At 43.9% G+C, this 19,663-nt stretch overlaps 1 protein-coding gene across 1 annotated transcript in view; it reads left to right on the forward strand.

Moving 5' to 3' along the window:
- The window catches only part of TRPC5 (transient receptor potential cation channel subfamily C member 5), a 141,128-nt gene that overhangs the window by 24,883 nt on the left and 96,582 nt on the right, over positions 1-19,663 (forward strand). The window contains exon 2 of the mRNA XM_039486939.1: positions 18,369-18,767. Coding sequence (XP_039342873.1) covers positions 18,390-18,767 — 378 coding nt within the window. The 5' untranslated portion in view covers positions 18,369-18,389. The remainder of the gene's footprint in view (positions 1-18,368; positions 18,768-19,663) is intronic.

A 19,663-nucleotide genomic window follows, 5' to 3' on the forward strand; every position in this document is an offset into this window, starting at 1 on the left:
CAAGAGAAAAATAAAGGGAATCTTAAAATGTAGCCTCAGACAAAGACAGTGAAGAGGAACAGCAACTGAAATCATACACCAGGTGAGAGAATGTTGGGAAAAGGAAAAGGAAAACAACAAAACACAACAATGTGAGAGGGTCCCTTTAAGGGACTAGTGGACAACATCCAATATGGGGCATCTTTCAGGCTTTGCAAAATGTGATGTAACAGCCCTGCTCCTTGCTCAGGTGTGTGACAGAGCTAGAAGGGAAGTTTAAAATGAGGTTGTGCTAACTGTATTTGTTTCACTTCTCATCACATACCTTTAGAATCATATTTTACAAGAGCAAAGTGCGCCACCCTACAAGGAACAGATTACATGCCTGGGAAGACACACCTGTCATCCACTACCTACATTGTGGATGGCCCTGCATGGGTGCACAAAGCCGGGGAGAGAGAGCACAAGATGTCTTTTGCCCATAGGTCCCCTGGGAAGGAGCCAGCTACAATCCCAGTCCTTGATCATAAGGGTTAAGGAAGATCTCTGCAGTGGAGAGGTTGTGAAAAGGCCCTGGACCCCTTCACACAGAAGCGAGACAGTATAGGGAGTTGGAGAATATACGCTGTAACACTGTAAAGGGAGCCACTGACCCTATTCCCCTAGAGAGATGCTGATTCTTAGCCAACGTAGTGGAACCATCTGTCTCTATATATCTATGGGATGGGTCATCTGCCTTTGATTTGCATGAAAGACCCTTGGAGATTTTTTTTTCTCTTTTTTTTTCTTTTTTTTTTTAAATGTTCTTTCAATAGGTGAGTGGGCCCAGGTATCTAGCCAGTGCTCACCACCTAGGCTAATTATAAAGCAAAGGCCTGATCTGAAGAAGCCCATTGAGAGCCTTGGGAGTGAGTCTTTCAGTTGCCTTCAGTGGGTTTTACATCAGGCCCTCATAGTATAACAATATTTTGAATATGTTGGGTGAAATCCTGACATCAATGGGAGTTTTGCCATTGATTTCAAAGGGGCCTGGATTTCACGCATACACTCAACTTGCTTAAATCCTGTCCCTTCCCTCCGTTGCTTCCATAACAATGCAGACAAAGAGTCCTACCCTTGATTCTGAACAGAAATTATTTCCTCCTCTCTTTTTTCAGCTGTGCTCCTGTTAGCAGGCATCCAGAGTCTAACTGCAGCCGCGGCACGAACTAACCAGACACCACACACCAGAGAATGAGGCCATCATCACCTGGAGTCTCTCAGACTCCATCAGCCAAAGGAGAGGGACATGTGCCTGTAGCAATGTGTTTCTCTCTCCGGGAAATTGCTTAGTCCAGTGGATGGAGCAATAGACTCAGAATCAGGAGACTTGCATTCTATTCCTTCCGTGCCAATGACCAGTGTGTGACCTTGGGAAAGTCATTTCTTCTCTCTGCTGCAATTTACCCATCTATAAAATAGGAGACCGCTACTTTCATTCCTTTGCCAAGTACTTTGAGATCTATGGCTGAGAAACTATAAGAGCTAAGTATTATTGTTAGCCAAAGAGTGCAATATAGATGTAAAGGTTATGAAATAATGTACTTACTCCTCCAAATTCCTGACCCAAATCTCCCACTTCACCTTCTAAGAATTATCTAACAACTGAATAGAGCAAGTCTTGTGCTGGAGAAATCATTCAATAACCTTATTAGGGCATTAATAAAAGCAAATCCCCCTATCCCATCAATTCCCTTATTTACAAGCGATATTACAGCATAACTCCTTTTCCAGGCTGGTGTATGTCTGTGTAGCATTTATTTATGTCTTTTAAATTCACGTGCTTAATTCTCTCGAGACCAGAATTTTCCTGTTATAAAGGAATGTGTTGTTATCTCCCCCAGCCTTTCTGTGAATCTTCAAATATGCAACAATTTACAGCACTTTCTGATTACAGCTTTATCACGGCTCTCCAATCTGAGACTGGCAGCTGCTTTCCTATGAGATCTTCATGCACATTTTTTATTTTTATCTGCAGAGGATCCTGTTTGTTTAGCCTTGTCAAGGAGAAAGACCCATCTTCTTTCTTCAAAGATTTCTTCTTTCTGTTTTTTGATATTTGTGTGTGTGCAATTTTTCTTGTTTCCTTAAAAATGGCCCCCTCGCCTGAGTAATCAAGGCAGTCATTTTGTCAAGAGTCTTTCTCAACATAAGCTGCAGTGAAGATTGTCCAGAGCAGGGCTGACTTAAACAAACAAACCAAGATGACAGAGCAGGGTAAAAGCTGGGTGTGTTGCCATTGAAATTGATAATCCCTAATCTCCATCAATATAAAACAGTATATTCAGCAAATCCCGTTGCTTTTAAAACAGTGGTTCTCCTCAGCACCATAACAAAACCAAATCTCTCACATTGGAGGGTTTGCTTCAGAAATGAACTTGAACCAATCCCTCCCTGATCTGAATAACCCAGGAATTCAGGGTGTTCAAAATTCACACCCTAATTTGGGTTTTGTGGTGGGATCCCTGTTAAAGGATCCCCTTTCTCCTGTTAGTATTTCAAAATGAGCAAAACCCCAAAGGTTCCTTTCATTTCCACAAAACCAGCAAGGAACAATCCACGTTGACTACGAGGATAGTAAAATGGCCAAAAAGAAACAAAATCTGGACACTGCTTTGCCCCTTGCATCACCATTACATTTATACAGGGTGCAAAATGCTTCCAGGTCCAAATGGTAGCATTTGACACCACGTTTTGTAGTTGCTTTGGAGTGGTGTGCGTGACCACTAAAGGGGCAAGAGAGTGGAGTATCATGCCTGCGTGGTCACAAACTGTGCAGTCTGGCTTTTCGCCCTGTTTGTTGCAGTGTAAAAAATGACCTCAGTGGGTCTTGAGATTTTGTGTGTGTGTGTGTGTGTGTGTGTGTGTGTGTGTGTGTGTGTGTGTGTGTGTGTGTGTAAAAGTCTTGCCTTCGAAAACACTTTTCTTTGAAAGCAGAATCTATGACTGTAGTGTGATACCTGGGCTTGGGATTTTGTTTGTTTCTCTTTCTAACACCTCTGATTGAAGGATAAAATTAAAAAGAAAAATCAGAGAAAGTGCTATATTCCTGCTGTTTAGTAAACATGGAAGACTTTATGCTGAGTTGTGGGTCTTTGTAGGTGTTCCGATGATGGACGCTGTATACAAATCTGAAGAGCTAGCTAGCTATATTAGCTAATAGCTACATTTTTAGTTAGAGCCAGCTCTTTAGCTGCTGCAAACTGGTATAGCTCCAGCAAAGCCAACGGAACTGTGCAGATTTATATCCACTAAGGATCTGGCCCAAGCAAAGTATAAACGATTATAATAATGCTAGTTATTTCACACTTTCCCCAAAATGCCCTTTCCCTCCCCAAGTAATTATTTGACATGTTGCTATCTATTCTATAATCCTTTATTTTTTTAAATGAATGGGCAGCTTCCTTATACTTATAGCAATGAAGAAGCAGCTGTGACGGTGTACAGGGGCATCAGCTCTGCTACGGACTCTGTTCAATGATTATCTTGTTGATTGAAGAAGTGATTACAATTCTCTTCAAGCAATAGTGGTAACAGAAAAAGACTCCTTGTAGGTAGCTGCAGCAGCTAGAGATTACAGCCGATGGGTTCAGAGAATGTAGATGCAGAATATGAGAGATTATAATGGTGCCATGCTACATTAGTGCTATATTAGCAGATAAGACAATTGTGTTGCTTGCTTGACACTTTCTTGGTTCAACTGACATTTCTTTTCTGAAAGTGAATAGATATCACACCTCAAAAGAGGAGGAACGCAGTGGTGACGTGGGGCAGACATAATAAGCTTCATGCTCTTTCTGTATCTGAGAAGATAGAAGGCTGTGATTGTCTTGTGATTGCACAGTGGTGCATTTTTATATTCACGCCTTTTTGATGGCCGCGTGAAGAGAAGTAGGAAATTAATAAACTGTAAATGCTTCGCTGTGGTAGAGGTTACACATATAATGGAGCCACCTAACCTGGGGGTCATTTTAGTAGCTTGGTTGGATTTTTGTTTTAAGTAATTTTTTTTTACAGAAGGAGTCTCTCTCATGGAAAGCTCCAAGAGATGGGAACATTAATACAGACAGGCAGACGTCTTGGCGACTGAAGTCTCCTATTTACCCTCTATGAAATTTGTTCTGGGACAGTATGAGGATGTGTAGGAGAGACCTCAGAGCAACAGGGGGTCTAATGGTTAGTGCACCCAGTTTCCAGTCTCTTGCCTTCCAGCAGGAAGGGCCTTTGGTGCAGATCCTAACCCTTGTATGTGGCTTAGTCTTGCCTCAGGGTTTTCAATGTCCTTACCCTCTCTTTATTAGAGAGGGGTGGAAATGAGATTTATGTCCCTCCTGCAACAAGGGCACTTGGTAGGGGGGCCTAGCCTCTGCCCCCCACTCCACCAGGCTCTGAGCCAGAGCCCTGTCAGAGAATGCAGCGTCACTGTAGGGTGACCAGATGTCCCAATTTTATAGGGACAGTCCCAATATTTGGGACTTTTTTTTTATATGGGGTCCTATTACCCCCCACACTTGCTATCTGGTCACCCTAAGCGGCAGGCACTCGGGAGTGCCTCCAGAGCTGCCTCCCAGGGTCACTTCCTTCCTACCATCCCTCTTCCCCAAAGCCTCCAAGCCCAATAGAAGAGAGCAAAAGGAAAGAAATAACAACTAAACCTTCAGCCCCAGCTGGGCTCAGCAGGCAGTCTTCTTCCTCACAGCGAGGCTTCGTCAGCACCCTTGTTCAGGTGTCCTCAGGAAGAGCCATCTTCCTCCCCAGCCTTCCTCTTTCTGATCTGAGAGGCTCCCTTTTAAGCTTCCTCTCCAGTTAGCTGCATGCTCTGCTGGATTGGAGGGGCAGGGCTGCCTCAGCCCAGTCTGGGGTTTGCACACCCTATCACAGGAGGCAGCACACGCAAAATACCCATGCCTGAGGCCTTGCCTGCTGTGCTCGAGGGAGCTGAGCTTCACGCCGCCACCACAAGATAGACCATGAATGGGGGCTTAGCGTGGGGCCATGGCCACTGAATCTCCACATGGAAGAAGCATACACAAGATTCCTTGTAGGGGTTTGTAGCCATTGTCCCATCCCAAGGGCTGGTCCAGTGGCCAAGGTAGAGCCCATGAGCTGCTATGCTGTGGGTGGACGGTGGGCTGTATCCCCTGCAGAGATTCCCTGCATGAAGCCTGTTTATGAGGGGCTTATGGGGAAAACAGGCCAGCCAGTTCATCACTACGTAACAGGTAAAGCCTAAGCAGGAGCAGAGCAACTCCCTTGCACACCCCACTCCCTAGCAATATGCTCGCCCTGACATGAAGGAATCACTTCTAGAAGTGAGAACGCAATTCGTTCTTTAGGGCCCGTGCATACCGGGGTCTCTCCTCTAAGACTGATCAAAATGGTGCCAATTATTGCCAGTTGGGGTGATGTGGTTGACAGAATGGCATTTTACTAGATCTTTGCATCAGTTAAGCCCTGGGAAGTTCAGAGGAGTTTACTAAGGGGTTGGCTACGCTTGTGAGTTACAGCGCATTAAAGGAGCCCCGGGCGCCATAGCTCACTACCCGTCCACACTGGCAAGGCACGCAGAGCGCTCTGACTCCAGGGCTAGAGTGCTCCTGGTACTCCACCTCGGTGAGAAGATTAACACTTGGTGCGCCTTGGCTGAAACGCCCTGGCATCAGTGTGAACGAGATGTTGCATTACTGCGCTCTGATCAGCCTCTGGAAACATCCCATAATCCCCTTAAGTCAAGTGGCCACTCTTGTCATTGCTTTGGAATCGCTGCAGGAATGTGGAAGTGCCCTTTGAAAGCTCCGTTTCTGACAGCCAGCTGCTTATCTGCTCTGAGACAAATCAACCATTACTGTGGAATGCTGTTGGGGGAAGGGGGAGGTCTGCTGCTGTCTGAACTTATAAGAGAGCATGTTGACATGTTCTCAGCCTCCGCAAAACCCACTCTCTCTCCCCCCACATACACACAACACTCTCCCTGTCACACTCCACCCCACCCGTCCCCCATTTGAAAAGCACGTTGCAGCCACTTGCGTGCTGGGAAAGCTACCACAATGTACTGCTCTCTCTGGCCGTTGCAAGAGCTGCTAATGTGGCCACGCTAGTGTGCTTGCAGCTGTCAGTGTGGACAGACTGCAGCACTTTCCCTACTGCGCTCTACAAAGGCTGGTTTAACTCAAAGTGCTCTACATCCGCAAGTGTATCCATGCCCAAAGCTTATCTGCACTTTCTGAGATCTCCTTTCCTCTGCACACTCATGTCTCACCCATCTTTCTGCTGCCATTACAGATTGTCCTCCCTACCCCCGCCTCAGACCTCTGCATTGTGTGCCAACTCTCAGTTCATCCCTTGATTCCCTTAAACAGTGCTCTGATGCCTTTGATCCTGTTCTGTTGGGGACGTCGGAGTTCTGGGGCTCTCCCTGTGCTGTATTCTGGCTGGATGATGGCCAGCATTCATGTTTTGCACGCTGCAGAATTTCTTCAGATCACGGGTTCCTCAGCTTGTGTTATTTCTACTCCCCTTGAATTGCAGGTGTGCCTCCAACTACTACACTGCTAGCACAGATCAGTTTGTCAGAGGCGAAGGAGTCAGGTTTGTGCCTCACTATGGGAGCAAATTGCTCCTACATCCAGGTGTCTGGGCCTCAATCCTGGGACAACGTCCCTCTCCTTGTATTATGAGCTGATATATAGGATATTCTAGCTGCACAGAACAATGTGATTGCAATGGCACAGCCCTTCCCTTTGTAATTACTTCATTCCTTAGAACACATGTTGAAGCAATGGAAAGGTTCCCTTTGCTGCTGTCCTGTTGTTCTCCTCCCTAGTATGTGAATGTGCCTTGTAGCAGTGACACTCCTTTCTCTTTCAGCTGGAACTAATAATCTTCCAGAACCAGCAGAAACGTTCCAAACACATGGATATATTTCAGCTTTCAATGACACCAGAAATAATCCCATATTGGAATCCTAGCCATAGCTCAAACATACAACCAGCACTCTGTTCCCCTTTTGTTTTTCCTTTGCAGACTATGGCACACAGGGCCCTGCATGCCCCCGCTTTCCATTTCCATTTTTGGTGTTTTCACTCTCATGCCTTCTGATCAAGCTGCTTTGAAATGTGCCAGGAAAGGAGGTGGGTTTCAGGTCAGTGGAACACTGCATTTGGGTTCCAAACTGATGGAGACCATTTGCTTCCAGTAGCAGTTTTATTTGGGAAATATATTTCATTAAAAAAAAATACATTGCTTTCAGGACAGATCCAGCCAAATCAGGGACACCCAGAATCTGCAAAGGCCATATTTCCAGGAGTTCAAGCACCCCAGCTAATTATATGGACCTGGAGAGAATGTACTGTTATTTAATAAAATGCAGGCAACCCTAATATTGGTTCCTACTTTTGTTTCCCTTGGTGGGAGATGAGATGTTGCTTGTTATTTTGAGTTCACCTGCAAAATCTAGAGCTGGCCATTCTTACCCTCAGTTATGCCCACAGATTATAGAAGACACTGGGTTAAACCCACTCAGACAGAATATATAATAGTTTACCTAGACTAGGGAAATTAGAAGTGGTGTATCTGTATCAGTGTAATGACACCAAAATAAGCCACAAATGTTTGGAATACTGTACAACTACAAAATGGGCTTTTTTACTAGTACAACTTACCTCAGTAATTGACATCAGGGTAGTTACATTAGTGCAACTTCCCCAGTATACACTGAGCCTTAGTGTGATGTATGCAGATTAGAAGGGTTGGGAAAGAAGACTGTACTGGGTTTCCAGATGGGCCCATACTGGGAGAAGCCTCTCTTCTCTATAATACCAGATCCCTGTGCTGATGTGGAACCTGCAGAGCAGTGGTGGGCAGCCTGCGGTTCGCGGGCCACATGTGGTCCATCAGGGTAATCTGCTGTTGGGCCGCGAGACAGTTTGTTTACATCGACCCTCTGCAGGCATGGCCGCCCGCAGCGGGAAGTGGTGGCCAGCCCACGCTGCTTCCCGCAGCTCCCATTGGCTGGAAATGGCGAACCGCGGCCACTGGGAGCTACGGGTGGCCGTGCCTGTGAACAGTCGATGTACACAAATGGTCTCGTGGCCCGCCAGGGGATTACCCTTACAGGCCATGTGCGGCCTGTGGCTCGCAGGTTGCGCACCATTGCTCCAGAGGGAGGCATCTGCCCATGACCTACTCAGTGCAGGATCAATGCCCTAGTAAGTGCTATTGTTCTTGTTAATCAGAAGGCATCCCATGCCCATTTGGACACCTAACCAGTGATAATTTCGTCTGTCAATCCAGGTGAATAATTCTGGGGACCTGTTTGAATAACACAATGTGGACACACCACAGAGTAGATTGCTCTCTGTAATTTACCACTCATTGGTTAAATGTGACCTCTAAAAAGGCTTAATAAATGTTGGAAAAATTAACCTCCATCCGTGTCCAGTGGATACCGTTTAGAATTTTGTGGGCCAAATCCACAGCTGTGCAAGTGAAAGTCAATGGAGTTGCTACGGCTTAGAGAACATGAGTTTGTCTGCTCCCTGGGAACTGCAGCTCCCACTAGGGAGAACATCAGAATAATCATTCAGGCACTTGCCTTTTTTTGTTTTTGGATATGGAATGGAACATATAGATTAGCTTTTATTTTTGCAATGATTGGGATTTAAAAAAAAACAACAAAATTTTAATTTAAAAGAAAAATTAGTAATGAATCAAAATATCCTCCAATATCCTAGCTCAGTACAACTATTCTAATCAGAATGTTTAAAAAGAAAATGTACAAAAGGTAAATAGTCGATTTGACATTGTCATTCTTCACAGGCCAGACACTTGCTCTTTGTCCTGCTGATAAATCTTGGTATAAGAGGCTTATGTTAAATTGATGGACCATTCTAATGTTCTGAGCTGAAAATGAATATCCGCAATAAGATCGTCTTTTCTCCCTTGCCTCCAGCCCACCCCACGTCTAGTTTAAAGGCACTTTCCCACATTCTCAGATCATAAGAGGAGTTGGTCTGGTAGCTTTTCCGTATGATTCAGCAAAGGATTTCAGGACATGGGCTGGCATTTCAGCTTGAAATTTCCAGGAGGGCCAGACTTATCTACCTTAGGGAAATTTGCACTGCAGCCACTTAATGCAGATGTGCTGCGGGGCAGTTACAAAGAACTTGGACTGCTGCAATTTATAGAATTATAGAAATGAGAGGTCATCTCATCCATCCTCCCATGCTCAGGCAGGAGCAAGTAAATTTAGACCATCCCTGACAGGTGTTTATCTAACCTGTTCTTAAAAACCTCCGATGATGGGGATTCCACAACCTCCCATGGAAGCCAATTCCAGAACTTGACTATCCTCACCAGTGACAAACTTCTTAAGAGCTTAAAATCTGTACATAAGTTAGTGATAATATTTTTGAGCATGTTTGGCATCTTTCATTTGATGATCTCAAAATGTCTAACAAACATTAATTCATTAAGCCTCAGAGCAGCCCCGTGTAGAGGGTTTGTGAATAAAAAAGGAGCTATAGAGAAATTAAGCAACTTATTCAGGATCACATATCCACTCAGTAGAAAAACTTGGACTCAGACTCCCAGTCCCCTGTTCTGACCAGCAGAGAAGTACTGCCCTCTTAGCCACAAGAAGCCATGGTTTTCAGGTACTATGGGCCAGATCTTCAAAGGTATTTAGGTGCCTAACTTCCCACACTTCTAGTTGCTAGAGGAGATACTCTATCATAGCATCTGTACATGTATTATGGCCTGGATAGTGCAGGGTGTTAGATGAGAACTGCTCTAGTCTCAGCTAGTGGATAACAAACATGGGAGGACACTATCTAGCCAGCATGATTCTTCTTGTCTCCCCGGAGACTCCCTCGCAGAATACTGGGCTTCTTATTAGTCCCACTTCAGGTGTCCTCCAACCCCCCAGCCCCAGAACAATTAGTGAATTAATTAAGAGGTTTGCCTACAAGATAAAGCCGGAATGTAAATAATTTGTATTTTTAACACAGCTTGCAAAAATCCCACCAGGTGCAAATAGAAAATATTTTATTTAAGCCACGCCGGTATAGAACCATACTCTCTGGATCCAGGATTTTAAAGAGAAAATTTTGTTAAAAGACAATATCAAGGTTGACAGACCCCAGGGTTTGGAGCAGAAGGAGCCATAAGGGAGAAAAAAAAGCAGAAATGGGAAACATCAGGATGAAAGGGAGAATATCGGCCTTTTTTGTTGCAGATAAATTGTCTTGACTCTCAACAGACCTTGAGATACAAACACTGTGCATGTCAATCAGCCAGCCACAGCCTGACTGCTGCAGGGTCCTCCGAGAAAAGCTTTAGAAGAAATTTCTGTCCTGCTGTGGAATAACTTTCTCCTTCTGATTGCAATGTATGGTTTGTAAAGGTGCTCCGATACCGTAGTGATGGGCATGATATTAGAGTCTAAGCAGAACAGAATAGAATATTCCAGGGGAGGTGCCTCAGGGGAGTGTGTGCATGTGTCAGGGAGACCAGGACCATAAGTCACCGTGTTACCTCTCTGCCTCAGCAAGAGTGAGCTCTGCTGGAGCGTAAACTGTGTGTCAGCTTCCTGTCATACCACTAGATGTCTGCCTCCAGCAAACTTCCTGAGACTCTGCCCACCTGAATCTTGCTTTGCAAGTTTGCAGGTAACATCCAGTGAATCCCAGTTCCCCACAGGTATCTTTCTGCGGGGTCCAGTCCCTCTCATTGGACACTCACAGAAATTATTGCTTCCAAAGAGACAGTGTACACACTAGCGTGTTGGCTTTCTGAGGACACACTCTAACTTAATACAGAGCATGGTTTATAGTAAAACTAAGGATACGTTTATTAATAAAGAACATAGGTGTAAATGATACTGAGAAAGAGAAAATAAGGAAGATATGGTCACAAATGAAACAAAAGTAAAAAATATGCTTTCTAGTGTCTAAATTTAACAGATTATAAATGTGGTCTCGGGCAATTCCTCATCTACAGTCAGTTCTCAGAGTCTTCAACCCACCCTGCTGAAGGATCCAGCTTTCAGAGATTTCCATAGCACTGGCCTCTTTTTCCCCATAAGCAATGGTTAACAAAGAGGTTCTCTCCCCTCCTTTGTATAGTACAGCAAACCTTGAAAATGTGTTCTTCTGAAGTGTCTATCCCCAGATAAAGTTCTTCTCCCCTACTGTTTGTCTCTTCCTGTTGACTTCCCACCTCCCTGTTGACTCATATTGAAATGTAACTTCCGTTGTCTCTGGTATCACCTTGCTCAATGTACATTGAAGAGACGGGCAAATAGGCAAAACAACATTCCTTAGACTGGGACAAACTTGTTTATCAAGTCAGCCCCCAATACACATTTTAGGAACGTATTTTCAGCACACATACATAAATCTTAACACACCATCCATCCATCCATCCATCCATCCATCCATCAGGGAATGATATTCATGACCAGCCTGACACCAGTTTTTAGGCATTGTACTCGGTACACTTTTATAAGATAATAATATTGTATACAATAAGTTGATTCAATTGCTTATTCTTTGGGGTTCAGACTCCCTCTTCTCCCCCTGGGGTATCTGGACCCCGACTGTCACACACCCATATAAAATTCACTTTGCCTCAATGGTGAGTTCTACATTCAGTGCATTTAACAATATTCAAATGCCACCTCTTTAAAAAAAAAGGACCTCTTCTACTCGGAATATAGATCTCAGCTGGCATCTAGGATGTGGGACTCTTAAGCCCTGATCCTGCAGTGAGATCCACTCAGTCAGGCCCTTGCATCTGCAAAGAGCCCCATTGAAGATAAGGGGGCTCAGCACCAGTAGAGGGGTCTGCCTGTGCAGATCAGCCTGCAAGCTGGGGCATAAGAGGCCATATGCTTTTTCCGGCATAGTTAGTGAGTAAGAACTAAGGCACTTAAAAGAAGGATCCAATCACAGACTCAGTAGGTCCATTAAGTAAACATAATAATATTTACTTAAACAGCCCTTCTGGACTATGTCAGAACACAGTTTTACAACCTTTTAAAATTGATCAATATAATTAAATGCACAGACTCTAAGGATGACTAAAGAGCTAATTGAACCTACTAGTTTTCAAAGAGCTCAAGGCCCAGGTAGAGAATGAAAAGTGCAGATGATGTCTTCATTGAGATAGCAAGGAGGAAAAATTGCCATACAAGCATAGGACAAAGTGACATAAGATGCATTGACAACATTTAATGCTATACACACACAATTTTGTCAACTGCTTCCAGAATGCACTTACACTAAAAGGGAACAACTAATGTGCTATTTGCACAGTGACAGATACAGTATTTGATTGAGTACTCCAATCTGCAATTTTGTTCAGCTGTTCACACTGAGCCCCATCAAACAGGAAAGGTGGCTCTTGAATATTTGATTCTTGTTTTCATCACTTAGGCAGATGTTCACAACAGTTGTCAGCAATAAGTTCCTGCAATTAAACTATATATATGTACATATATATTCTGCTTTCATTACATAGTTAGGCCCTGGTGATTTATGTCACCTGTCTATCTGTCAATCATCAGGCAGAACAAGTGATAAAAAATAAACCCGTTATCTAGATTGTCCTATTTTATTAGAAGGAAACAAACTAACATGGACTCATTGCATTTTAAGTCTTCACCGGAAGTCTCAAGGGATGAGAATTTTAGAATGTCACGCCCTGGATTATATCTTGTGAAATGTGATGGGCAGAATCAAACAAATGCCAAAAATTCCTGAGAAATTATCCTGTGAAAATCTGGTGAAATATCATGAAATGTTCACAGTGGCAGAAAGCAGCATTCGTGATCGGCAGCTGTGTGTCCCCATCATTGATAGTATCTATCTATGGAGGGATATAGTTATTAATAAGAAGATTTCCCTTATTTCATTTCTTCCTACATCCCCAGTGCTTCCTTCATGTCACTCAGGCTTCCCACCTGACCATTTCTTTTGTTTCCTTCTCTCAGTCTTATCTTTGTGCCATCTTCCATATCACCCCTTGTGCCTCCTCAAATCCACTTCTTCTGTGAAGCTTATCAATTTGCATTTCTCCAGAGGAAGAAGTGTTATGGAAAAAAATGTTGTTATATTGAAAGGAGTTTAATTATTTTATTATTTTTGCACCTCTTGGAGACAGAGCCATATCCTGCTCATCTAGTGCATCCTAAGTTAGTGCTGTTATGTTTGTATGCTTTAGAATGGTATGGGAATAGAGTTCTCTGGGTTTTGCATATGCCATGAAATGTATTAAATCTCTCAATAGCTTCAAACAAGAGCCATTTTTTATTTCAGCTACAACTCAGAGAAAGGCTTCTTTCTTCCTCCCTGTTTGTGGACTGTCTCTTCCAAAACTACACTGGCCCAAAGTCAAGGATGGGCAGTATTCATTCCTGGAGAACTGACATATTTGATCTCTGATGTCTCCTGACTCTGCAGAACTAGAAAGGGAACTTTATCCCTTTGCAAAGTGGCAATGCCAATCTATCCAATGGGAAATACCCTGGAAGATGCTGAGAGTTCAGACCTTAATGCTGTGGGTACAGAAAAGCTATTTCAGGTCATTTATAGAGGTTTTAAATGGCTGCATTTAAAGGGATAAAACTCCCATTTCTTTAAGAGGCAGCTTAAATAGAAATAGCGGCTTTTTGAAGCTGTTTGAAGGTTTGGAATATTACAAGTAGATCTGATGAAGAGGGAATAAATGAGCTTGAGGCAGGCAATATAGTCAAAGGTAAATGATAAAGTATGGACCGTGTGATATGTAATTTATTACCTGGTTCTCCTGTTTTTTACAATGCTCTGCATTTTATTGTTTGGATATCACCATCACATACATTGATGCTTTTGAAATCTAGCACATGTACCATTCAGAACACCTTTCCCTAGTCCCAAATAGTAACTTGGTTAGGAGGAGACTATGCTCTGTGAAAGGAAGTCAAATGAAAAATGTATATTTTTCAAGCTTTCTGTGCAGATTTCAATATATTAAAGTCACTGTGTAATAGCAGCCATGTTTCTGTTTTTGCTACATTTCAAATATTTCGCTGCTGCTTCCCTTTGATGTCCCTGGGACTTACACAGATCTTTTCTGAGTTTGATTTCACCATTTTTTTTAAATTTCCCTAAATGCTTATAAGAGGGCAAGTTTCTCTCTCTAGAATAAATAAGCAGCAATGGTCAGTGCAAATCTGTTGATCAGCAATCATTACTTCTTTATGTGTATGATGTTGCGCACAGCAGGATAGTGAAGTATGAAAGTGAGTGACACACTATACAGTAGCACTTGTGGTAATTTGTTAGCTGTCTGAGTATATGTGATCATTTTGCTAACGGGTGGCTTTATGTCCCGATTTTACGGGAAAGATATAATGAGATTAGAACTTCCATCTACAACCCCCCCCTCATCCATTCTAGATCTAAATCTGAACAGACAAACAAGAGTTAACAAACAGCTTGGTCGATCTGCAGTGTAACCCAATGAGAAATATATTAGCTTGGACATTGCATGCTATCATTTCCAGCCCTGGCAACGGTTTGTTTGAGGGGGGAGCAGCTGTACAAGTGACAGCATATTTAACAGAGCTGAATGAATAATTTGGAGCAAATAATTCAGTTGATGAATTTTTCCTACTCTGATTTCATGGGGCTTCTCACGTGCTTGAAATGAAGCAAATGCTTTGGTGGATCAGAACCTTAGGCTATACTGGGGGCCAGGATCGTTCTGTTTTAGAAGTTAATATGAATTGTGGGGTTTTTTCCTTTACAAAAAGCTATTGGAAAGACAATGGACTAAATTCTGGAGTGATTTACACCCAGCGCCACTCCACTGACTTTCACAGGGTGGCAGTGATTGAAAATCATTGCAGAATTTGGCCCACTATTTGCAAATAATTCCATGAAAGCAAATAGAAATAGGAGTAAAAGATGTCCAGCTGGACTTGAATTTCTCACTAAAAGATCTCAGCCATGTTGAAACATCAATCTTCACAAGAGAATGATGTCTCCCTTCTCATGTCGTCCTCTGCATCACTCTCACTTCTCTGAGGGTCACTTCAATCCTTCCTTGCTTTCAGGCCCTTTCCATCTCCTGTTGACACCAGTGGAAGTCTTTCCAGGACAACGGAACTAGCCCCTTAACTCTCTGCAACCTCCTGACGTTCTTGCGTTATAGCTCCCATCTTTCTGGCCAGAATGATGCCTTTTAGACCTGGGGTAATGTAGACCAGGCCTAAATGACATAGGAGCTGTATAGCTCCCTTTTTAAGTTTCTTGACCACTTAAGAGCCTAAGTCTTATTGAATGTCAATAGGTGCTGAGCTCCTAAGTCACTTAGGCCAAGTCTACACTTAACAAATGTAACTGACATAACCATATCAGCAAGGGCTGTGATTTTTAGACTACCTCAGAACAGGGGGGACACAGAAAATGATCAGTCTGGGAATGGCTTGGCTGCCTTACTCACTGGCTACCATCCTAGCACATTGAGCTGTCTGTTTAAGTTACGTCACTTAAGCACGCAAATGCCACAGACAATATGTACAACAAAATAACAGAAGCCACTATGTTTAGCGTCAAGAAACGAAGCCAAAGTACTTAAGACGGGTTGTGTGCAAGGCTTGAACCATATCTCAGATTGTTTCTAAAGCATATGTGCTTCTAATGGTTTAAACAGATGTGAGTGGAGCTGTAATTCTTATAAATTGAGAAATACTCCCATATTCATCAGTAGCAGGGGTTCTCACAGAGCGTTTTCTGACTGGCCTAACCCATTCTAACAAATATATGGCCTCCTAAGACATTCACAGATGTCCCTTTGCTGCATGCCAGTACTCACCCACAATTTCATGATGACAGCTGGGATAGAACTGGGATCTTCCTGTTTCAGAAAACACAAGCCCCTAAACCAGGGGTCGCCAACCTGAGCCTGAGAAGCAGCCAGAATTTACCAATGTACATTGCCAAAGAGCCACAGTAATACGTCAGCAGCCCCCCCATCAGCTCCTGCCCTCCAGCCCCCAGTGCCTCCCACCCGCCGGCAGCCCCACCAGTCAGCGCCTTCCGCCTGTCGCAATCAGCTGTTTCGCATGCGTAGGAGGCTCTGGTAGGGGATGGGGGAGGAGTGAGGGCATCGCAGGCTGGGGGGAAGGGGCCTTGGGGTAAGGGGTGGAGTGGGGGCAGGGCCTGGGGCAGAGCAGGGGGTTGAGCAGTGAGTACCACCTGGCACATTGGAAAGTTAGTATCTCTAGCTCCAGCCCCGGAGTCAGTGCCTATGCAAGGAGCCACATATTAACTTCTGAAGAGTCACATGCAGCTCCGGAGCCACAGGTTGGCCACCTCTGCTCTAAACACTCGAGCTAAAAGATAATCTGATTCAGTCCTTAATCTACCAAATACAGCTGCCCTATGGCAAGCACTTCTGAAGCCACATCGTAGAGAGCAGAGATATAGCTGTAGAGCAATAGTCTGTACAATAGGAAACTGCCGCATCAGGTCTGACTGGTGAGCCCCTCAGCTGATTCAGTGAAATTTAAATTTCACACTAAGTAGCGAGATGCTGTGAACACACACTTCAGATTTAGATATTTATGCAGATTACAATAAAAAGTATTTGCACTCACTGCACAACAAGTGGATGGAATGAAAATATTTTCCCCACTTTCACTAATAGTTTTACTGCACATATAAACAAGGCATCACAATAACACTAAAAAAAAACAGGTGCGTGTGCAGGACAACATGTTACACTGGTTGAGTTATTGGTGGTCTAGCAGTAAGAAAATAATAAACTCTCTATTTGGGATAGAACAAGTGAAGACTTGGTTGGGTTACAGAAGGTCAGACCTGATAGATGGAAAGCTGGTCTATTTTTTGGCTTGTCAATCTTGACAGAATACTTCTTCAGCATAAAAAACTGAGGTTGATCACATCAGTGAAAGCACAGGTACGAAAAGATGTCGGCTCTTATATGGGGAATCTGTGGCAGAGCTAAAAATAAAGCCCAGACCTCCTGACTCTCAGGCCTGCCTGTGACTCACAAAACCCTCCTTCTCCATCTGTTTTCTCCCCTTAAAAATCTCACCTTGCCACCTGGCATAAAACTGAATGACACAAAACCCTGTTAAATTTGCTGCGTGGAACAATTCTGCATTGGGCAAACAGCTCTAACCGGTGTTTTTAACTTATGTGCTGCTATGATACTGACTTTTTGGGCCTCATTGGCCCCAGCCTGCAGACAACAACATTAAACAATGTCTGAAGGCCCCTGTATCCTCAGTGTGGTGCTTTTCCATCCCATGTGCTCAGGGGTGGCTCTAGCTTTTTTGCTGCCCCAAGCAGGGCAGGCAGGCCGCCTTTGGTGGCTTGCCTGCAGGAGGTCCGCCAGCCCCGTGGCTTCAGCGTACCCGCCGCCGAAGGTTGTCTGAGTGCTGCCCTCACAGGGACTGTCAGGCTGCCCCCCGTGGCTTGCCACCCCAGGCACGCGCTTGCTGCGCTGCTGCCTGGAGCCGCCGCTGCATGTGTACCTGGCCTATTTGTTAGGTAGCCTTGTGGGCTAGTAAGTAGTGATGGGATGGAGCTGAAGTTCAATTTGCTACACTTGTTCAAAGGAAGTTTTTTCCTAGGCTGCAGGCAGCCCTGCTGACTCTAGGGAGCTGCAGTGTGTTGTGAACGTGAGCCCATCTTCAGGACCTATTTTTAAATGGGAGAAAGTTAAATTAAAAAAAATGTGCTGAGGTTTTAAAATAAAACTATGACCAGGTCAGAGTATAAACACAGGGGGGAAATTAATCCCTTCTTCAAAGGGAGAAAAAAAAAGATAGCAAGCGAGAGAGCGCATAATAAAAGGAAAATTCATTAAGTATAACAGGCCAGTTTTGGATGGTATAAATCAACGCACAGGTCCATTGACTTCAATGGAGCTATGATGATTTATACCAGCTGAGGACATGGCCCAGTGATCATAAAGGGAGAGGAAAAACACTGAGTGGAAACATAGCAGAGGTGAGAAATCCACTTATTCACACATTTGATGGATAGTCCACTAACAACAGCTGGTGCTAGTTAGCAGATAAAGAATATCATTGGCATGGCATTTAAGGTACAACCGGTGTCACTTTGTGCATTGTCCCGAGGAATATGACACTGCAACTTCTACTTTTCCATGCAGCCCCTCATTTGATGAGTGTTGGGGGTATTAAACTCATTGTACTGAAAATAAGCCCGAAACTTTCACTACGATTGACCTTCAGCAATTTGTCCCACTTGAATGGAAGCTAGTAGTTGCTGTAATTTCAGTCCCTAAGTGTCCTTCTTCTTTCTTCCAAACAGGTTGCACAGTCACTATGAACAATGGCCCAGCTATACTACAAAAAGGTAAATTATTCACCGTACAGAGACCGGATCCCATTGCAGATTGTGCGAGCAGAGGCAGAGCTCTCGCAGGAAGAGAAGGCCTATCTCATTGCTGTGGAGAAGGGGGACTATGCCAGTGTGAAACATGCCTTGCAAGAGGCAGAAATCTACTACAACATCAACATTAACTGTATGGATCCTCTCGGACGCAGTGCTCTTTTAATAGCCATAGAGAATGAAAACCTGGAGATCATGGAGTTACTGCTGAGCCACAGTATTTATGTGGGAGATGCTCTGTTGTATGCAATACGGAAGGAGGTGGTTGGAGCTGTGGAGCTGCTTCTGAGTTACAGGAAGCCAAGTGGTGAAAAGCAGGTTAGTCAAATATTCAGGCATGGAATTTTTATATTAGCTAATGGTTTGGTAAGAGATACCCAGTTGATCAGAAGCTCCAGAGGGTCTGGACAGGTCACAGACTCAGCTAGATAAGGCCCGGCTATTAATTGAATATGACATCACTATGGAAAATCCCAGGATGTTGTTGATTCTGTAGAGAGCACATTTCCCTTTGAATCAGTTCTGAGCCAGTGTCCCAGAACAGTTTGGGGAGGTGGTGTGGGGGTACTGTGCTGTTGGACGTGCTGTACGACACAGAAAACACAAAATGAAGATCCTAATGAAAGATTCTTTGATCCTGTTTGTAAGAGTAGCTGTGTCAGTCCTGGTCTCCTGCTCAATTTCCAATCTGAGTATCACATTCTGCCTTACTTAAATTCCCCCTCAGTTTCAGTTTCAGAGAGTGTTCATTTTCACATCCCAAACTAAGGATGTGGGTAAAGTGATTTACGGATAGATACTCTGTGTAGCAATTTAGTGGGTTTTTAAATTAAATTCCCATATATAAATCTAAGCTATTGTTTTCTTGCTATTAATACATGGAATCACTTTTCAAAGACAGATCCCAACACTGGAAACACTGATGCATGTGCTTAGCTTTAAGCAGGTGAGCAGTCCCATTGACTTCAACCTGTACACATGTGACAGCTGCCATGCATTGGCATGGCCATACCAGCAGACTGGCAATTGAACTGGAGACCTCCAGAGCAAAGAGCATGAGTTGCTACAGCTTGAAATAAAGCACTGTAGTTGTGGGGTGCAATAACTCATTTCCTCTGTGGTTTGGCAGAGAGGGGGACCTGTAACAGACCCTGGGTCACACATGTGCTTAACATTAATCACATGGGCAGTCCTACTGAAGTCAATGAGACTGG

This window comes from Mauremys reevesii, linkage group 9 (assembly GCF_016161935.1).
Source record: "Mauremys reevesii isolate NIE-2019 linkage group 9, ASM1616193v1, whole genome shotgun sequence".
Taxonomy (NCBI): domain Eukaryota; kingdom Metazoa; phylum Chordata; order Testudines; family Geoemydidae; genus Mauremys; species Mauremys reevesii.